At 51.8% G+C, this 20,621-nt stretch overlaps 1 protein-coding gene across 1 annotated transcript in view; it reads right to left on the bottom strand.

The window, feature by feature from the left end:
• GLI2 (GLI family zinc finger 2) overlaps positions 1-20,621 on the bottom strand; it is a 260,200-nt gene that overhangs the window by 34,542 nt on the left and 205,037 nt on the right. Inside the window, exons 4-5 of the mRNA XM_061135214.1 lie at positions 8,069-8,271; positions 2,106-2,291 (exon numbers count right to left, since the gene is read on the bottom strand). Of these exons, the coding sequence (XP_060991197.1) occupies positions 2,106-2,291; positions 8,069-8,271 (389 nt within the window). The remainder of the gene's footprint in view (positions 1-2,105; positions 2,292-8,068; positions 8,272-20,621) is intronic.

Raw genomic sequence — 20,621 nt, 5'->3', positions numbered from 1 at the left:
TCTCCTCGGACAGCAAAATACAAAGACACTATGCTGCCGCTGCGAAGTCGCTTGTCGTGTCCGACTCTGTGCGACCCCACAGACGGCAGCCCACCAGGCTTCCCCGTCCCTGGGATGCTCCAGGCAAGACGCTATAAGGGATTAAAAAAAAAAAAACAAAAAACTGCACGCACGTGTAGTAGGAGTAAACTGTGGACAACCAGACACAAAAACAGCAAACACCAACTGCCACTTCTTAAGGGCCGGGAGCAAAAACCAGGTGTCAGGAGCAAAAGCAAGGTACTATGCATACCCCCTGCACATTGCAACACTTAAAGGTGGGCAAACCACCTAAGCCACCCCTTCAGCCTGACCTCTGGGCCCGGCTGTACCCTCACTCCCATATGAGGAACTCCCGTGGGGAGTAAGTGAGCAAGGGAACCTGTTACTTGTTCTCGCTACCCCCTACTGCAGCAGGGGTCCCAGTAAAGCCTTGTTTGAACTTCTTGTCTGGCCTCTATCAATTTCTATTGACTAAAGAGATCAGAAACAAGAAAGGGAGGGGGAGGAAGGGACATCCAGAAGGACTTCTTAGAGAAGGTGAGATCTCAGCCAAGCCTTAGGAAGTAAGGAGCTTGGCTTTGCTCCAGCCAATAAGGTGGAGTTGCATTGGCCAGCGGTGGACAGGAAGCCCAGGGCAGAGGACTAGAGGACGGGGGTGGGGGTCTGAGGGATGCAGAGCCCCTCCAAGCCCTGTATGACCCCACGGGCTGCCTGCAGCCCAGGCAGGTCTTCCTGCAGGCCTCTGTGCTCCCTGAAATCAGGAAGTAAAGAAGGGCTTGAGGAGGACAACCCTGTAGGAACCTTGCTGTGGTTTCCAGCCCTGCTGCCTGGCCTGTATCCCTGGGTGTCTCTGGGGGGCGCTCCAAGACCAGCAGGTGGAGCAGCACTGGCTGGGGAGGGGGTGAGATGCCCTTAGCGTTCCCCCCGTCCTCCACCCTCTCTCACACAGGGGGCTCCATTTGACCCCAGGGGCTCAAGGTCAGGGTGCAGGTGCCCCTGGGAAAACAGCTGTGAGAGTGCAGAGGGTAGGAGGGGGTCTTAGCATCTAAGGAGGACCAGGCCACTTCATCTCCCCAGGTCACCCAATCTTCCATCCACACAAACGTGCCTGCAGCCTCCTGGCTCAGTCCCTAACTACTCCAGCCTCCAACTGCTCAGGCTGGAGACCCTGATGCTGTTCTCAACGTTGGCCTTCCTTCCTGCATTATTCTGCATCCCATCCAGGAACAAATCTTGTGGATCTTCCTTCAAAATCTATCTGAAACGACCACTTCTCCCAATATCTGCCAACTGGAACCTCCGCTTCCATCTTGCCCCTAAATCTGTTCTCAACCAGCAGCCAGAATGGGGTTCCTTTCAAGAATAAATCCGGTCTCACTACTCTTCTGTCCAACTCCACAGGCCCCATCTCACTCTGCTGTGAAAGCCCTGAGCGGCCGGCACAGCCAGCCCCAGAACTCTGGCCATAGCCTGTGGGCCCTGCACTCATAGGGTACCAGATCCGCTGGTCTCCTGGGCTTTTCTTGATTCCAGCAGGCACACTGCTGCTTCAGGCCCTTTGCAAGTGCTGTCTCTCCTGCCTGTTATCACTCTTTGGCTTATTTCTGCATGGCTCAGCTCTTTCAGTTCTTTGCTCCAATATCTTCTCAATGAGGACTTCCTCATTCAAGATGGCACCCCCATCCACTCGAAGCTTCTTACCCCATTTCCTTTTTCCTTTTCTTTGGCCACACAGCATGTGGGATCTTTGCAGAGTCCCACAAAGATCGCTAAGGAATTCCCCTTCCCCCATTTCTGAGCTGTCGGTCTCTCCCCACTTTGCTATAAGTTCCATGAAGGCAGACATGAGTCTTTTTTTTCCTCTGGACTGTCTGCAATTCCTACAACACTTCTTGGCCCTTGATGACCCATTAGGTATTTCTGTGTGGTGTTTACACTTGGTCCCCCATGGACCCTTCCATCTGCCTCCTCCAGGCAAAAGGAGCCACCAGCACCCGCCTCGTCCCCAGAGGGAACCGTCAGCCTTGTCCTGTTGCCCACCCCAACCCCGGCCCAGCACTCACCATCCACTGGATTGAGGTAGTCGTGGAGATGGGGGGCGCTGGCCGCACCCCCACTCTGCATCAGCAGGTCCCCATACGGCGCGGGGTGGCCCGCCATGAGAGTCATCTGGTGGTAATAGTCTGAGGCGTTGGTGCCTGCAGCGGGGAGGCCAAAAAGCCCCCGCTCCTTAAGGTGCTCATGAGCCACTGTGGGTGGGAGGGAGGGAAAGAAACCGTTAGAATCTGGCCAAAAAGAAGAGAAACACACAGCTGACCCGAGCAGGCCCCTCAGGGCCCACCAGCCATCCTCCACTCCCGAGGCTCCTGGGTCCCCCGCCCCCGCTGTCCCAGGCCAGCCCTGAGCAGACAGCTGGGCGGGGCCGGCTGGGGTGGGACGGTTTCTGCTGACGGGGCTGCAGCTCCCAGCCTCGCATTCCTCTTTCCTCAAAGCCAGAAACAACTGCTTCCTCCTCCCAGAAGCCCAGAGCTTCAGGCTGACAGGTTCCGTGATCCACCAGAGTTTCCAAAGGAGAAAGAAGATGCAATGGGAAGTGCCAGGATGGCCAGACAGCTGGGCGCCAGGCCACACTCACCTTAACACTCAAGGCGGGACTGCGGGTGAGTGCTCACCCAGCCTGGCCAGATAAAGCTCCCCGCCTGTCCCACAGCTGCAGAACCAGGGTGGACTGTTCGCCTTCAACCTCGCACTCAGCTCTGCCTGGGGCTTAGGAAGGAGGTGGGAGGATGAACTTCAGCATATTCTGAAGGTGCCTGGCACTCAGGGGTGTGGTGCTAATTAAAGGGAGGCTTAGGAAGCAAATTTTGAGTTGCCTGAAAAGTACGTTTGGGTTTTCCCATCAGAGGAAAATCTTAACAAATTTTTCGGTCACCCTGCTATCCCAATTGGGAGTCTTGGCTTTTACCATGTGTGAAAAACGAAGAAGGCGCCACCTTTCTGAGCTGGCTCAGTTTTCCATCTGTAAAATGGGGGTAATCATATCCACTAGTCGAATTACTAGTAAAAATGACAGTATCAGCCAATGTTGAGTTGGGCGTTTCTGGGTGGGTGCAATCCCAGGGCTTCGGGATCGAATCCACTCTCTAGTTCCACAAGCATCACCCAGTGAGCCCCTTAGCAGCTGAGGACTCTGGCACTTTAAGAGTTAAAGATGTTGAATCCAGAGCCCAAGTTTCTTTTTTTTTTCTTTATTTATTTTATATATTGTAGTGGTTTTTGCCATACATTGACATGAATCAGCCATGGATTTACATGTGTCCCCCTTCCCTATCCCCCCTCCCGCCTCCCTCTCCATCCCATCCCTCTGGGTCTTCCCAGTGCACCAGCCCTAAGCACTTGTCTCATGCATCCAACCTGGGCTGGTGATCTGTTTCACCCTTGATAGTATACTTGTTTCAATGCTATTCTCTCAGAACATCCCACCCTCGCCTTCTCCCACAGAGTCTAAAAGTCTGTTCCGTATATCTGTGTCTCTTTTTCTGTTTTGCATATAGGGTTATTTTTACCATCTTTTTAAATTCCATATATATGCGTTAGTATACTGTATTGGTCTTTATCTTTCTGGCTTACTTCACTCTGTATAATGGGCTCCAGTTTCACCCATCTCATTAGAACTGATTCAAATGAATTCTTTTTAATGGCTGAGTAATATTCCATAGTGTATATGTACCACAGCTTCCTTATCCATTCGTCTGCTGATGGGCATCTAGGTCGCTTCCATGTCCTGGCTATTATAAACAGTGCTGCGATGAACATTGGGGTGCACGTGTCTCTTTCAGATCTGGTTTCCTCGGTGTGTATGCCCAGGAGTGTGATTGCTAGGTCATATGGCAGTTCTATTTCCAGTTTTTTAAGGAATCTCCACACTGTTCTCCATAGTGGCTGTACTAGTTTGCATTCCCACCAACAGTGTAAGAGGGTTCCCTTTTCTCCACACCCTCTCCAGCATTTACTGCTTGTAGACTTTTGGATAGCAGCCATCCTGACTGGCGTGTAATGGTACCTCATTGAGGTTTTGATTTGCATTTCTCTGATAATGAGTGATGTTGAGCATCTTTTCATGTGTTTGTTAGCCATCTGTATGTCTTGTTTGGAGAAATGTCTGTTTAGATGTTTGGCCCATTTTTTGATTTGGTCATTTATTTTTCTGGAATTGAGCTGCAGGAGTTGCTTGTATATTTTTGAGATTAATCCTTTGTCTATTTCTTCATTTGCTATTATTTTCTCCCATTCGGAAGGCTGTCTTTTCACCTTGCTTATAGTTTCCTCTGCTGTGCATAAGCTTTTTAGTTTAATTAGGTCCCATTTGTTTATTTTTGCTTTTATTTCCAATATTCTGGGAGGTGGGTCATAGAGGATCTTGCTGTGATTTATGTCGGAGAGTGTTTTGCCTATGTTCTCCTCTAGGAGTTTTATAGTCTCTGGTCTTACATTTAGATCTTTAATCCATTTTGAGTTTATTTTTGTGTATGGTGTTAGAAAGTGTTCTAGTTTCATTCTTTTACAAGTGGTTGACAGTTTTCCCAGCACCACTTGTTAAAGAGGTTGTCTTTTTTCCATGGTATATTCTTGCCTACTTTGTCAAAGATAAGGTGTCAATAGGTTCGTGTATTTATCTCTGGGCTTTCTATTCTGTTCCATTGATCTATATTTCTGTCTTTGTGCCAGTACCATACTGTCTGGATGACTGTGGCTTTGTAGTAGAGCCTGAAGTCAGGCAGGTTGATTCCTCCAGTTCCATTCTTCTTTCTCAAGATTGCTTTGGCTATTCGAGGTTTTTTGTATATCCATACAAATTGTGAAATTATTTGTCCTAGTTCTGTGAAGAATATCGTTGGTAGCTTGATAGGGATTGCATTGAATCTATAGATTGCTTTGGGTAGTATACTCATTTTCACAATATTGATTCTTCCAATCCATGAACACGGTATATTTCTCCATCTATTTGTGTCCTCTTTGATTTCTTTCATCAGTGTTTTATAGTTTTCTATGTATAGGTCTTTTGTTTCTTTAGGTAGATATACTCCTAAGTATTTTATTCTTTTTGTTGCAATGGTGAATGGTATTGTTTCCTTAATTTCTCTTTCTGTTTTCTCATCGTTAGTGTATAGGAATGCAAGTGATTTCTGTGTGTTAATTTTATATCCTGCAACTTTACTATATTCATTGATTAGCTCTAGTAATTTTCTGGTAGAGTCTTTAGGGTTTTCTATGTAGAGGATCATGTCATCTGCAAACAGTGAGAGTTTCACTTCTTCTTTTCCTATCTGGATTCCTTTTATTTATTTTTTTGCTCTGATTGCTGTGGCCAAAACTTCCAAAACTATGTTGAATAGTAGTGGTGAGACTGGGCACCCTTGTCTTGTTCCTGATTTTAGGGGAAATGGTTTCAATTTTTCACCCTTGAGGATAATGTTTGCTGTGGGTTTGTCATATATAGCTTTTATTATGTTGAGGTATGTTCTTTCTATTCCTGCTTTCTGGAGAGTTTTTATCATAAATGGATGTTGAATCCTGTCAAAGGCTTTTTCTGCCTCTATTGAGGTAATCATATGGTTTTTATCTTTCAATTTGTTAATGTGGTGTATTACATTGATTGATTTGTGGATATTAAAGAATCCTTGCATTCCTGGGATAAAACCTACTTGGTCATGATGTATGATCTTTTTAATATGTTGTTGGATTCTGTTTGCTAGAAGTTTGTTAAGGATTTTTGCATCTGTGTTCATCAGTGATATTGGCCTGTAGTTTTCTTTTTTTGTGGCATCTTTGTCTGATTTTGGAATTAGGGTGATGGTGGCCTCATAGAATGAGTTTGGAAGTTTACCTTCTTCTGCAATTTTCTGGAAGAGTTTGAGTAAGATAGGTGTTAGCTCTTCTCTAGATTTTTGGTAGAATTCAGCTGTGAAGCCATCTGGCTCTGGGCTTTTGTTTGCTGGAAGATTTCTGATTACAGTTTCAATTTCTGTGCTTGTGATGGGAAATCCAGAGCCCAGGTTTCTAACAGCTGTCTTCACAGTCTCTCTGATATTAGCTTTGGCAGATAGAGGAGATGCACACGTGCTGGGCAGAGAGAAACAGCCAATCCACAGAAGCAAGTCATCCTCTGCTTCTTCTTCCTCCCCTCCCTCTCCTGCTGTATCCTCCAGGGAGAGCCCCAGCCTGCAGCCCCATGGCCTCTGCCTGCCCTGTCTGTGCCTTAAATGCCTTCCTTTCCCCTTACTCATCCACCTCCTTCCCTGGAATGCCCATTGTCCTCTGCAACACACACTCTGGCAGATTCGGCCTCAGACTGCTGATGAAATTTTCAGCTGGCACGGCTGCTGAATGAACCTGTCAGCCTATCTCTGCTCACTGGGGAGCTTGCTCTGGGGACCAGTGAGGCCTCAGGGTCTCTGACCCATCCTCTGTAGGGGTCAGGGCCGTGCTCATTAGCCACGTCTCTTCGGTACATTCTCTGCTGTCTCGAGGGTCTGGGGCTGGGCCAAGTAGGTGTGGTAAGTGCTACAAGGCTGGTATATGGAAAGCAGGCATAAAATCAGGGCTTTGTCAACAGAAGCCTCTGCCTCCAGGGCAGTCTTGTCTTACCACTTAGCTCTTCGTGGCTACACTGCTGTCGGTAGCCACGGGGTCTCCGACTCACAGGCTCTCCAGGAGGGCGCTCTGTTCCTTGTCCCTCCTCCAGAGACCCCTCTGGCCCCTCTCTGACCCAGGCCTCGGGAGGACCGCCCAGTCACCATGTGTATTAGTTTCCCTGGGCTGCGGTAACAAGTTAGTTCAGGCTTGCCGCTAACTGCTGTGAAAACAGATTTGATTCTCTCACAGCTCTGGGGGTCAGAAGTCCCAAATCAAGGAGTCAGCAGGGCCACCCCTTCTTGGAGGCTTTAGGGGGAAATCTGTCCCTTGCTGCTTCCAGCTTCTGGGAGCTGCCAGCTTCCTTGGCTTGTGGCTACGTGGCTCCATCTTTCCGTCATCTCCTGTGTCTCCCTTGTAAGGACATTTATCATTGGATTTAAGGCCCACATGGATCATCATGATGATCTCTCTGACTCAAAATCCCCAACCTAACAATGTCTGCAGAGGCTCTTTTTCCACATGAGGCAACACAACTCCTGCCCACTGCACCACATGTGAACTTTAAGGTGGGGCAGCATTCAGAACGTGGTCTGCACGCTCAGGAGAGACGTGGAGGGTCTTGGATCCACTTTCTGGGAGACAGCAGCCCCACACGGAGGCAGCACAACCTTTCAGGGCATCCGGGCTTGGTCAAGGCCACTGGGAGGACTGACGCAGAGTCCAGCCCTGGGTCCAATCCCAAAGGGCTATTTCCAAATGACTGCATTCTGATCGTCCATCTTCAAGTCCTGTGGCTGTAGCCACTCACCTGGTCTGGTTTCTCTTTGTGACTCTGCAGTTTCCTGTCTCAAATGAATTGAACAGGTTTGTCATCTAACTCTGAGCTGGGCCACTCAACATCCTCTCAAGAGGGACATGAAGCCACTGGTGGTCACCGCTGCAGCCTGGAGTCCATTTGGAGGCCATGTGTTGACCCACAAGATGATGGAGGCAGACAACGAGCCTGGCTCTGCCTTCCTCCTGCTCTGAGGGCCCCAAGACACCCTGATACATGACCCGCTCTGCTTACTACCAGCTTCCGCAGGCTTGGGTGTCTCACAACCAAGCAATTCTCACCCAAGATAGGACCTCCGTGAATAAACAGAACTTATCATTCTTGTTACATCATTTTGCATGCTAAGAGTGCTCACGAACAGCTCTTCAAAATGAACGCAAAACCAAATGTGCTCCCAGTGCTTACGGCTCTGACCACTCATTTATCAAAAGACCTGTTGTTGAGGGGTGGCAGGGAGGAAGGCCAGCCTGTTCGCCAACCCACAGACAAGGGAGAGAAACACAGCATCAGTTAGCATCGCCCCTCTGACCCCGCACCCCAGGCCTCCCTACTCACCATCCGCAGGGCTGAGGCCCCTGGCTGCAGAGATGGCGGGATGTGTCGGGCTGCCGTGCATGGCCCGTAGGTAATGGTCCATGTGGGGGCTCACGTACGGGTGGGGGGCGTTGAAGGGGGACTCCCCGGGGCCGGCAGGGTGTGGGGAAAGCCGAATCAATGAGATATCAGAGATGACAGGGCTGCCGCTCAGGGCGGGAGGTCTGCAGACAGAAACGACAGCGTTGTGAGAAAGCGAGGCCCACCCAGGAGGATGCAGGGGAATCCCATCAAGCAGCAGAACCAAATGAGCAACCACACGTTTATTTTATGCACTAACATCCCTCGGTCACCTTTCACATAGAGTCTCAACTCTCACATTAACGCACGAGCCAGTTAGTGCAGGTGGAAAGCTCTCGAGGCTGGTGCAGCTGACCACCCACGCGCCTCATGTCAGTGATGAAATTCTGCATACATGGGACTGGATATGCAGAACCACAAGCTCGGCAGGCCACACGCCTGCAAGCTGCCACCACTGCTTCCCCACGGCCTGCTCAGGGCTGCAGGCATTAACAAGGAAGTCTCCGTTAATGGACTGATGCATGCCTCCTACCAACTGGTGTGGAAAACAGACCATGAAAATGGGCTTCCCAGGTGGCGCTAGTGGTAAAGAACCAGTCTGCCAATTCAGGAAAGAGACCTGGGCTTCCCCGGTGGCTCAGTGGTAAAGAATCTGCCTGCAATGCAGGAGCCCCGGGTTTGATCCCTGGGTCGGGAAGATCCCCTGGAGGAGGGCACGGCAACCCACTCCAGCATTCTTGGGCTCCCCTCATAGCTCAGTCGGTTAAAGAATCCACCTGCAATGCAGGAGACCAGGGTTTGATCCTGGGTCAGGAAGATCCCCTGGAGAAGGAAATGGCAACCCACTCCAGTATTCTTGCCTAGAGAATCCCCATGGACAGAGGAGCCTGGTGGGCTATAGTCCATGGGGTCGCAAAGAGTTGAACAGCACTGAAGCGACTTAGCATGCATGCATACATGCGGAAGAGGCAAAGGGCTTATCTTCTGAACAGAATTGAGAGAAAGAGGAATCAGGAGATGCCCTGAAAGATGGAGAATTTGGGACTTCCATGGGACAATCCCTGAAGTGGAGCGCTCAGCCACAGGATCAGCTAGAAAGGAAAAGACCAGGATTCAAGAAGAGTTTTCAAAGACTGAGCCATCATTTTGGAATATCATTTTAGCTCTCTGTACATGAAGCTCTTTCTGATGTTCCCTGAGTCTCTCTTCTCTGACACCCACTGACAATCAGGGATGCGCCTGGCATGGCTGTGGCCTTCTTCCATGGTCAGCCTTGCAGAAGGTGCCTGCTCCACTTGACAAAAGGACAGGCCTGGCCCCCGGGGGCCTCCAAGCAGCTGTGAGCATGTTAGCTGCAGGGGTGTTCTGAGGTCATCTGCTCCAAAACTTGCCCATGTTACAGAAAAATCAGACGGGGGTAGTTGCTGGGAAACCACAACTAAGTCACTGGAAACCAAATTTACCAAGATTTCATTTTTTATTTTTCAGAAAATAGGGACCTCTCTGTGACTTTACACAGTGCAAAGAATGTGTTCAGACCAATCTGGTCAGCCTTGCAGGAGGTTCAGATCAATCTGTATTAGACTCTCAGCCACTCTAAAGAATAGTATGGTGGTTCCTTACAAAAATGAAAGTACCATATGATCCGGCAATCCCACTCTTGGGCTTATATATGGATAAAACTCTAATTCAAAAAGACGTATGTACGTCTATGTTCATACCAGAACTATTCACAGTAGCCAAGACTTGAAAGTAATCTAAATGTCCATCAACAGAGGAATGGATAAAGAATACATGGTACATATATACAATGAAATATTACTCAGCCATAAAAAGGAATGAAATTGTGTCACTTGCAGAGACATGAATGGACCTAGAGACCATCATATTGAGTGAAGTAAGTCAGACAGAGAAAGATAAATATCATATAATGTCACTTATATGTGGAATCTAAAAAAATGATATGAATAAACTTACAAAATATAAATAGACCCACAGAGAAAACAAATTTATGATTACCAAAGGAGAAAGGTGTGTGGGGGAGGGATAAATTAGGAATGTGGGATTAAAATATACCCACAATTACATATAAAACAGGTAATCAACAAAGACCTACTATACAGCACAGGACACTATACTCAATATATTGTGATAACTTACAATGGTAAAGAATCATATATATATCAAACTGAGTCACCTTACACCTGAAACTAACACAACATTGTAAATGAACCACATTTCAATAAAAGTTTTTTTAAAAAAGCAGAATCTCAGCCGTCACCAGCTCAGTCACACTGTGCTCAGTAATTCAACCTCACCAAGGCTCAGGTTTCTCATCTGCAAAATAGGGGTAACAACAATGCCCATTTCACAGGGTTGCTGTGAGGATGAACGTCCCTCAGACAGTGCCTGAGACACAGCTATCAGTCAACAAAGGAGAGCTGTTATTACAGCATCAGTATCACATTTGAGGGCAAAATCCAGACGTGCCAGGGAAGCCCTCAAAACCGTTATGTTGGATGTGTCAAAGGCACCGCGAGAACCAGTCACTTCAGAGAAGGCGTGGTTTGTTTGTGGCTCAGCAGACTAGAGCTAATTACTGACTGTGTGCAGCAGGGCATGAAAATTGTGCTTATGACAGAGCACATGCCAGAACCCAAAGAGGTGACGGCCGGATGCCTTAACATCTGCGTTATACAAACTCCCCACGCAGAGGCCACTCCACCCGCCTAGGTGTACGCATTCTGCTATGTCATTGTCGAGGTTTTTTTTTTTTTTTGCTGCGCCGGCTCTTTGTTGGGGCAAGAGGGCCTCTCTAGTTGTAGTGTATGGGCTTAGTTGCCCTGTGGGATGGGGGATCTTCGTTCCCTGACCAAGGATTGGACCCTCATTCGCCACATTGGAAGGCAGATTCTTAACCACTGGACCAGGAGGGAAGTGCATATTTTGGAGCTTTGGTAGATATGACTTGCAAGGGACATGCAGATACAATGAACCTGCCAAGCCACCTCCTGGCTGCAGCGCTTTTGCCCACGTCAATTCTTGGCCAACCTGCACCCTATACCTTGTCAGGGCAATTTCTTCTTCTCTCTGCAGGCCTGGGTCCAGGGACCCAATCACTAGTGCCCTCCCTGAAGTCCCTCCCCCTGGCACAAGCTCTTTGCTCCCCCCAATGAGGCATGATTCTCATCTGAGGGGGGCAGGTGCGCTTGCCAGGTAACCAGGTTCTATCTAGGAGCAAGGTGTGTCCCAGGCACTGCTGCATCGGTGCCTGGCAGGCAACTGACATCACACAGTCATTCAGAGTGATTTTCAAAGCCAGTGATGGTGACACCCGTGAGCCAGGTACTGAGCCTGGCAGAGGGGACCCTCTGCTGTCAGTCACGGCCTCCAGCTGTTCTCATTCACAAGCTGCCCTGAGAGCCCAGGGAGCTTCCTTGTAGCTCAAATGATAAAGAACCTGCCTGCAAAGCAGGAGACCCGAGTTCCACCCCCGGGTCAGGAAGATCCTCTGGAGAAGGGAATGACAATCCACTCCAGCATTCTTGCCTGGAGAATACCATGGACAGAGGAGCCTGGCAAGCCACAGTCCGTGGGGGTCGCAAAGAGCCGGACACGGCTGAGCGCCTAACACTGCTAAGAGCCCAGGCCACCTGTGAGGAAACTGCACTGAGTCCATGGATCAAAGAGATGGCTCTGCTCCGGCCACAGAGGCCAAGGGTCATTGCAAGAGGAGAGAGTAAGTGATGCACATGGAGTGAGTGAGTCCTCAGAGCTGTGGTCCTCCCCCAGACAATTCAAGGCAGGGCAGGTTCTAGGGCTCGCAGGGAGGCTGGCTGGCATCGAGCTTAAGGCAGTGTGTTATCGATGAAGCTGGTGGCCCTAAGTGGCCTGGTCAGGCCTCCCTAGTATCAGGTCACCCCCTGGGGGGCATGGACCTCTGACAACTGGGTGATTACAGGGGGTTTAAAGGAACACATGGAGGGCATATGGTGGCCCCGGTCTGTCCATGGGGACAAACATCCCACTGGCCAAGCAGGAGCCTGGAAGGGGTCTTGTCATGGCAACATGCATCCCACTGGGGAGCTGCCGCAGCGGGACTGGAATCCTGTCCAGCCTCAGTGGCTGGGCCCAGAAGTGGCAGGTGGGGCCTGAGTCCGCACACCGAGGAGGTGGCCCTCATCTCTACACCTCTGCCACCATCCTTTGGAGGACAGCGACCTCTGCCATCCCCTTCCCATCACATTCTTCACCAAGGGAACAGGGAGCTCAAGTGTCTTCCAGGCCATCCCCTCCCCTCAGGGATGCCTTGCTGACTTCAAAACAGCAGCCTGTGAAGGAAGCAGGGGCTGAGGGCCTCTGGGAGGAGACCTGAAAACTCTGGCACCAACAACTGTACTTTACCCACGAGGGCTCCGGGTCCAGAGATGGAAGTCACCCCCATGCCATGCTGCCAGAGACACGGGCAGGATTCAATTCCAGCTCCAGGTCCTCACTCCCAGGATCATGCTGCCCTCAGCCCAGGTCCTCCCTGCCCCAACGGGGAACAGGGCCGAGGTCGCCCTGTCCCCTGGGTGTGACACGGCAGGAAGCTTGGAGAGGCCACTGCCCTGTTTCAAAGCAGATTCGACAGGGGCCAGACGGGAGATGGGTCAGCTCACGGGAGAGCTGATGGTGGGGTGCCCAGAACATCCCCTGCTCGTCCAGTGACAGGAGGGCCTCCAGTGCCAGGCCTGGGAGAGGGGTTTGGGCTAGCAGGGCCTCCCAGGAGAGACAGAACCCAAATGTGAGTCTGGGCAACGCAGAGCAGGACTGGGTTCTGGGGGCTGTCCAGGGGCACCCAGGCAGGGGCCATCCCCGATCCTCCCACTCATCTGGGTGTCTGAGACTAGGGTGCTGCCCGCCTCTGGCGCCTCACCAGGTGGTACACAAAGATTTGCACTGGGGACATGGGAGCAGATAAACAAGCTTTCAGTCCCTTCCCTTCCCTTCTGAGCCACCAGCCAACTTTGGGTGTGGAGCATCTCCTGACCTGGGCTCCTAGGACCCAAGACGACAGGCCCATTAACAACACAGCTACAGGTAACAAACAGTCTAGACACTGCCTCTGGGGAGCCTCCCCGGGTGTCCCCACTGCATGGCCCCGCTTAGCTGTGCCCTGACCTGGCATTGCCTCAAGACTGGCTGCCAGCTGCCAGAGGGCCACATGCATGTCCTTCCTTTACTAATCTCAATAAAAAATCCACAAAGTCGGCACCTTATGTCTATTTTACAGATGAGAACACTCTCAGAGAGGCTAGGTACCTCACCCAAGGTCACTAAGAGAGCAAGTATTGGAACCACAATCAATCCAAGAGGGTCCCTTAGCAGACAGGCAGGTTTTCTTGATGACTGCAGTTCTTTGTGAGCAGGGCTCTGGTGGGCGCAGGACCATGGAAGGGACAGCAGCCAGGAACAGAAGGACTCGATTTCTCCTCCCCCTGCCTTGTTCCAGCTCTTCCACTCTCTTCCTCCCCACTCCCATCCCATCACTATGCACAGTCCAACTCAGCTCTTAGGAGCGAGCTGGAACCTCTGTCTCACACTGGGTTGTGAGTGACAGATAGGCTCCAGGGTCACAAAAATGCCAGGAGATTGTCATTCTAACAGACCAAACACAGCCAAAGGAATGAATCTCAAATGGCAGAATTTAAAGCATTAGGCATGCATCAGGGGGGGCAGGGGGCTTCCCAGTTGACCTTAAATCACATTAACACACCTAACTTTCAAGGCGGGGCCTTCGGGGACCAGAGTTGCTCTTTCTTGGATGCTTGTCCCATCCCAAGCACCACTACCAGTCCCCGTACAGGCGGTGCTGCCAGGCTGGGGAACCAAGAACACGGCTTTGGGGGGTGCCAGGAAAGGCAGCTGCCGGTAACATTGGAGCTGCTTCTTCAGGCCATCCCCCAGCCACAGCCTCCCTTTCTCCTTCCATTTCCATGCTTATGGGCTGTGGGAGCCTGACCCTGGTCTTAGCCATGACCCATCCAGGCCTTGAATTCTGGCAACTGGGCAGACTCAAGGAAGCAGCCTTGAGGATGGAAGGAGGGACCAGGTGTATAAGCTGATTTTAAAAGATGTTACATTCTCCTAGGTTGTAGGTACACATGTGTGCACACTCACATGCTTGCAGGTCTTTGTCAACTGGACTGACCACATGAGCCTCCCTGCGGGCTGCTCAGCTTCAACTCCACCCTTACGTATCACCTTCTCCACTGCAGCCCAGCTCTGAGCTCATCAGAACCTTATCTTATCAATTGTTTCTTCCCATATTTGTGCATATTCCCAACAAAATTGCCCCGAGCACTAGCTATGTGCCCAGGGACCCACAGGGAGCTCACAGCCCAAGTGGAAGAGGCAGAAACACAAGCTGGTTTGATAAAGATTCCAGCAGAGGAACAAATTCCCTAACTCTGCCTGAAGGCTCCTCAGAGAAGGGAACATTTGGTCTGGGTTCTGGAGGAGGAACCCAGGAGGAGTTCATGGGGGAAGTATATTAAAAATAAAGGAAGCAGGTGCAAAGAAGGGCTGGAATGTAAGAACGTGTTTGCGAAGGTTATATCTTGGGGGGAGTGGCAGACCCGCAGAGCCCACAGAGGACGTCGGGCTGGATCGATATCGGATCTCTTCCCTTCCGCTGCTGTGGGTGGGGCACGTGACCCCAGCTCAGATGGTCAGAGTAACCCATATTCCCAGGCACCAGGGGAGATGGGCATGTGCCCAAGACAGCAGCTTTGACTGAAATCTTTGGGAAAGAAGTGGGCTCTGTCCACAGGTGGTGGTGTGCAGGTAGGACATAAGTGTGGAGCCGCTGAGGGCTTTGAGGGGCAAGGCCAGGAACAGAGGTGATGAAATACAAGCATCAGAGCTGAGAGTCACAGAACAAGTTTCTTGAACTGAGCCCCTGGATAGGGATCTGGCTTTACTGGAAGCTAGCTGTTGGTGTTTAGTCGCTAAATCGTGTCTGACTCTTTTGGGACCCTCGTGGATTGTAGCCCGCCAGGCTCCTCTGTCCATGGGATTTCCCAGGCAAGAATACTGGAGTGGGTTGCAATTTCCTTCTCCAGGGGATCTTCCCGACTCAGGGATCAAACCTGTGTCTCCTGCATTGGCAGGAGGATTCTTTACCACTGAGCCACCAGAAGCTAGTACCTCGTCCTTTCCAGTTCTCTGAGCCAATACATTTGTTTGTTTGTTTGTTTGAACCAGTTTCAGCTGACTTTTTCTGTCTTTGGCAACTGCCGAGGCTTGTCAAGGCGAGCCTTGATGAATGAAGCCTCCCCTGGCTCCCCCTGTCCGAGATCTGGGGCCTGGCTTCCTGCAAGGCAGACTCAAGATGTGGTTCTTCAGGCCTGATGCCCTCTGGCCTGCAGGCATTCTGCCCACAGCTGCTGGGCAGCAAGGGCAGCTGCGCTGGCCCTTCCGTGTCTGGGCACGGAGTACAAGCAGGAGTCTGGGTAAGAAGAATGGCCAGTTACCTCCTGCCTCCTTACATGTGTGTCTGTGTGTGTGTGTGTCTGTGTGTCCATGTGTGTGTGTCCGTGTGCCTGTGTGTGTCTGTGTGTCCATGTGTGTCTGTGCATGTTTGTGTGTATCTATGTGTGCATGTCTCTCTGTGTGTGTGTCTGTGTATCTCTGTGTGTGTACGTGTGTGTCTATGTGTGCATGTCTGTGTGTGTGTGTCTGTGTATCTCTGTGTGTGTTGCGTGTGTGTGTCTGCATGTTTGTGTGTGTGTGTGTGATGGGCAGCGGGGCCCAGCCTCTCTGGGCTGATTCTGCTGCAGGACAGGAGTCCTGTGGTTCCTCCCAGCAACAAGGCTTTCCTCTTTTCTTCCCTCCCCCTTGGGAGGGGCCTGCAAAGCCCCTGGACAAGGTTTCAGGGCCAGGCTACCAGCCCGGGGAAGAAAGGAGGAAAAGGAGAAAGAGGCGCAGGAAAAAAGCAAGTGGAGACCAACTAACTGGCCCATCGCCACTCCAGTCCAAGTGGGCACTGCCAGGAAAGGTGCTATTCACCACGTGGCCAACGTGCGCTGGAGGCCAGCCCCAGGCAGCAGGCTCAGAAACTCTTCAAGGCCGGTCTTAACCGCCCGCACTGGGGGCAGCCAGGAGCCTAGCCCGAGGCTGCAGAGCTCTAAGTGGCCGAGCGTTTTCTGACTCTGGGAAGGCAGGCTTGGTCCTCTGATGCTGTCAAGAGCGCATGGACAGGTAAGACCCCACCACAGCTGTCTCTGCCCTCGAGAAGTCCTGTCGGTGTCCCTAGACAGACATGGCTTTCACTGGATCCTGGGGATGGGGGCACTGGCGGAGGGCAGCTGTCACACTGGTAGGCGGCAGAGTCTGGACTCTCTGTGTCTGAATTACGGCTCTGCCACTTCTTGCGGACCTTGGTCATGCAATCCGCACCCTCACCAGCAGGATGGGCAGCTGGGAGATGGAAAGAACACAGGATGGAAGCTGTGCTGTATTCCTGGGCGACAGGCAGGGGCTGGGCCCGTGCCCACGGTCTCCTTTCTTACATTTAACAGATGCGCCAATGGACGGCACTCAGAGGGTGGAGGAGGGCACCCCGCCCACCTCTCCCAGCATCCAGCCCTGGGCCCCGCCCTCCCCAAGTGCTGAGCACAAGCGTTGGAGGGAGATGAAAGGGAAGGCCATGGCGATGGGAGCCCTGCACGTCTGTGTGCATCGCCGCTCAAGCTGGCTGGACTTGAGCGAGCACGCCTAGACCCTTCGGGACGGGCGCCATCCCTGGGTGCTGGCACAACAGGCTGCGTTCCTAGAGGGTGTTGGCTTCCGCCGGGCTGCGGAGTCTGTGCTCATGGGAGAAGTGGGGGGTATATCTGACCCCTGGCACAGCCTGAGCCAAGGCGTTGGGCAGGAACCAACGTGCTCCTTCATTTGGGGATTGGGGGCCCTGGACCCCACCCAAGGTGCCTGTTTGGAGAGGAGAACAATGCAGAGCTGAGGGTGCTGACTCACCCAGACTCAGCACCAGCCGTCGGAGCAGGTTTGCCCAGGCGGGGGTCAGCAGCCGGAAGGAAGGACCCTTGGCCACCCAGAGACGTTCCTACTGGCGGTTATATTCACAGACCTTTTCCTGTGCAGGTCAGGAGGGCCAGAAATAGGAAGAGAATACCTTCCACGTCCCATTTCACAGACGGCATGACTGACACCCAAAGTGACAGCTGGCAGAACACTGGGGCCCAGTGCTGGGCATCACTCTATCCTAGCCTGGTCCAAGAGCCTCACTGAGGGGCACAAAGGAGCGGTCTGGTCACTCGGGGCTACAGGCCTTCAAGCCTCCCCTCCAGCCTGCTTCTTGGGGTGACCAACGGCCTTCATGGCACCAGGACACCACACGCCTGCATGGTCTGGCGCCTATGTCCCACTTCCTGAATCCTGCATGTCCCCACAAGGTTTTCTCTCTGGTCCCGGGCCCTGCCTTGCTCCTCCTCCTCAGGGAGCTGGCCCCGGACACCTGCTTTTCCATTCACACCTTTCTCCTCTTCATCCCTACCCTGCCCTGGAAGTGGAGGACAGTTCCCTCCCCGGACCCTGAGCATGTCCATCGTGGCTGGTCATCAGGCACCTGCAGTGATGGGTTCACATGCGGCCTGTCTCCTCAATGGACAGGCAGCCCCAGCGGCAGACTCCAGGCCCACTTCCACTCACTCCCCCAGCACCAGGACCTGTGCAGTCGGGTGCCCACATGTGCTCAACCTTTTGAAAGAATGAATGGATGGATAGATGGATGGGTGATGGATAATGGATGAATGAGTGAATAATGAACAACGAATGGATGGATGGATGGATGAAATAGTGAGTGTGTCCAGTGTAGAGCAGGGCATTGTAGCAGAAGACAGGGGTTCCTTGCCTCACTTTTGACCATGGGCCTTGGAGCAAGTCATGCCCCTCTCTGAATCTGCTTCTTCATCCGAAAAGAACAATCACAGAAACACTCTTGCAAATACGAGTGAGGAGTGGAGAGGAGGCAAGTGTGGGAAGCTGATGTCTCTCAAAAGATGTCTCCATGTCCTAATCCTTAGAGACTGTGAAATTACTGTATTTGGGGAAAAAAAACAAAAATCTGAAGGATGTGATTAAGGTGAGGATGTTGAGATGAGATTATGGGTTATCTGTGCTTAGTCGCTCAGTCATGTCCAACCCTTTGTGACCCTTTGGACTGTAGCCCGCCAGGCTACTCTGTCCATGGGATTTTCCAAGCAAGAATACTGGAGTTGGTTGCCATTTTCCTCCTCCAGGGGATCTTCCTGACCCAGGGATTGAACCTGGGTCTCCTGCATTGTATGCAGATTTTTTTATCCACTGAGCCAGCAGGGAAGCCCTGTGGATTATCTGGGTGGGTGCTAAATGCCAGCACAAGTGTTAAGAGAGGCCAGGCAGGGGAAACCTGACCCAGAAGAGTAGGAGGCAATGTAACTCTAGGGCAGAGGCTGGAGGGATGCAGCCACAAGCCAAGGGGCATTGGCCACGCCAGAGGCTAGAAGAGGCCAGGAAGGGACTCCCCCCAGAGCCTCCAGAACCATAGAGAAGAAACCCCTGTTGTTGTACGCCACGGAGTTGGTGGTAACTTCCTAGAAGCTAAGAAGGTGCGTCAAGCATACTATGCTGGTGTGGAGAAGGCCTCCGGGATGGGGCAGGAGTTGCCGTCATTATCACTGTCACATTTCTTCCGAGACGGTCAGCTAGTAGAGAGCAGAGTCAGTGTGCTATTTCCTGGAGTAGCCTTGCCCCAGTGGGTGCTCCCCATCAGTGGCAGGCGGGCCAGGAAAGGAGCGCCCCTTCACACCAGGGCTGGGGTGCGGGGGAGGGGGTCTGAGGGCTGTGTTCCATCTCCCCTGTGTCACAGGGCTCTGGAGCATGCTTTCCTGCCAGCCGCCTGGATTACACGGTCACTGGCTCCCCTTGGCTGAACGCGCCCTGCACACAGCCCTGACATGCCAACCCTGCCCGCCCCGGGGACTGCTTGCTTGTACACACAGGTCCTCCCTTTGGGATGAGCTGCTGCCACCCACCAGGATCCCAGGGCCACGGGCAGGATCAGTGGGCTCAGAGTGGGGAGGCCACGACCCTCTGCTGTGGCCGAGCCCCCCAGGCCAAGGACCCGCTTACTCAGAAACACCAGGCAGGTGACCTCAGGCCCACTGATGTGCCAGAAAGCAAATGAATTTCCTAAAGCTGGCCTGCTCTTCTGAGCTCTGCTCTTCCCTAAACTGGGGCTCTTAGCACCCGGGGCCAGGGAGGGCACAGGTCTGCTCTCACAGGCATCCCTGCCGGCAAGCCTTTGGCCTACGAACAGATAGAAAGAGCGCTCCAGGGGGACTTCCCTGGTGGTCCAGTGGCTGAGAATCCGCCTTCCAGTGCAGGATCTCAGGTGCTCACACTCTGGAGCCCACGTGCCGCAAATAAGACCTGATGCAACCATAAATAAATAAAAAAATGTTTTAAAAGAGAGAAGAAACGCAGCTCCATCATGCCCTGCTGCGTGGAGTTCAAGCTCCTCTCCGGGGCTTTTGTTTACTGGTTTTGGTTGTGTTGTTTCTTGCTTGTCTGGTTTTCTTTCATTCCTGTTGTATGGAAACTGTACCTTGGCAAGCTTGCTTACCACCTTTTTCACACATTGATTTCAAAAGTTCCAGAAATCAAGTCCTTTTCAAAATAAACTATGGGGGTTTGCAATTATAAAGACAGGTACAGTGAGTTCCCTTGAAAGTCACTGGAGAGTTCAGTTCAGTTCAGTCGCTCAGTCGTGTCCGACTCTTTGTGACCCCATGAATCACAGCACGCCAGGCCTCCCTGTCCATCACCAACTCCCGTTACCTCTCCCTAAATCAGACAGCAACTGGCACATCCTGGTGCATCTGAACTGCACTCTGTCCGCAGCGGGGAGGCTCTTGTTATTTTAGCTGCTAAGTCATTTCCAACTCTTTTGTGACCCCGTGGCCTGTAGCCTGCCAGGGTCCTCTGTCCATGAGATTTTCCAAGCAAGAATACTGGAGTGGGTTGCCATTCCCTTCTCCAGGAGATCTTCCCTACCCAGGGATCAAACCCATGTCTCCAACAGGCAGATTCTTTACCACTGAGCCACCAGGGAGGGAGGCTCCACAAAACAGCCAAAGGACACCTGCAAAGAGGAGCCGGGCCGAAGCAGCCGGCCAGTCATGCATCATTGCCTCTGCCAGATGAAGAGCATGGGTCTCTGACAACACTGGGTGGGGCTCTGACAGCTCTTAAATATAATACAAATGAATCTATATACAGAATAGACAGACTTATAGACAGAAGACAAACTTACGGTTACCGAAGGGGAAGGGTTGGAAGAAGACTCAGCCAGGACTTCACACCCAGAAAGCAGGGCAAGTGGCTGTTGACCCTAGCGATGGGTGCTGAACCAGTAATGTTTGATCACCCCTGACACTCCCTGGGTCCTCTC

This window comes from Dama dama, chromosome 33 (genome assembly GCF_033118175.1).
Source record: "Dama dama isolate Ldn47 chromosome 33, ASM3311817v1, whole genome shotgun sequence".
Taxonomy (NCBI): Eukaryota; Metazoa; Chordata; class Mammalia; order Artiodactyla; family Cervidae; genus Dama; species Dama dama.
This window is presented reverse-complemented; position numbering and strand designations above follow the sequence as displayed.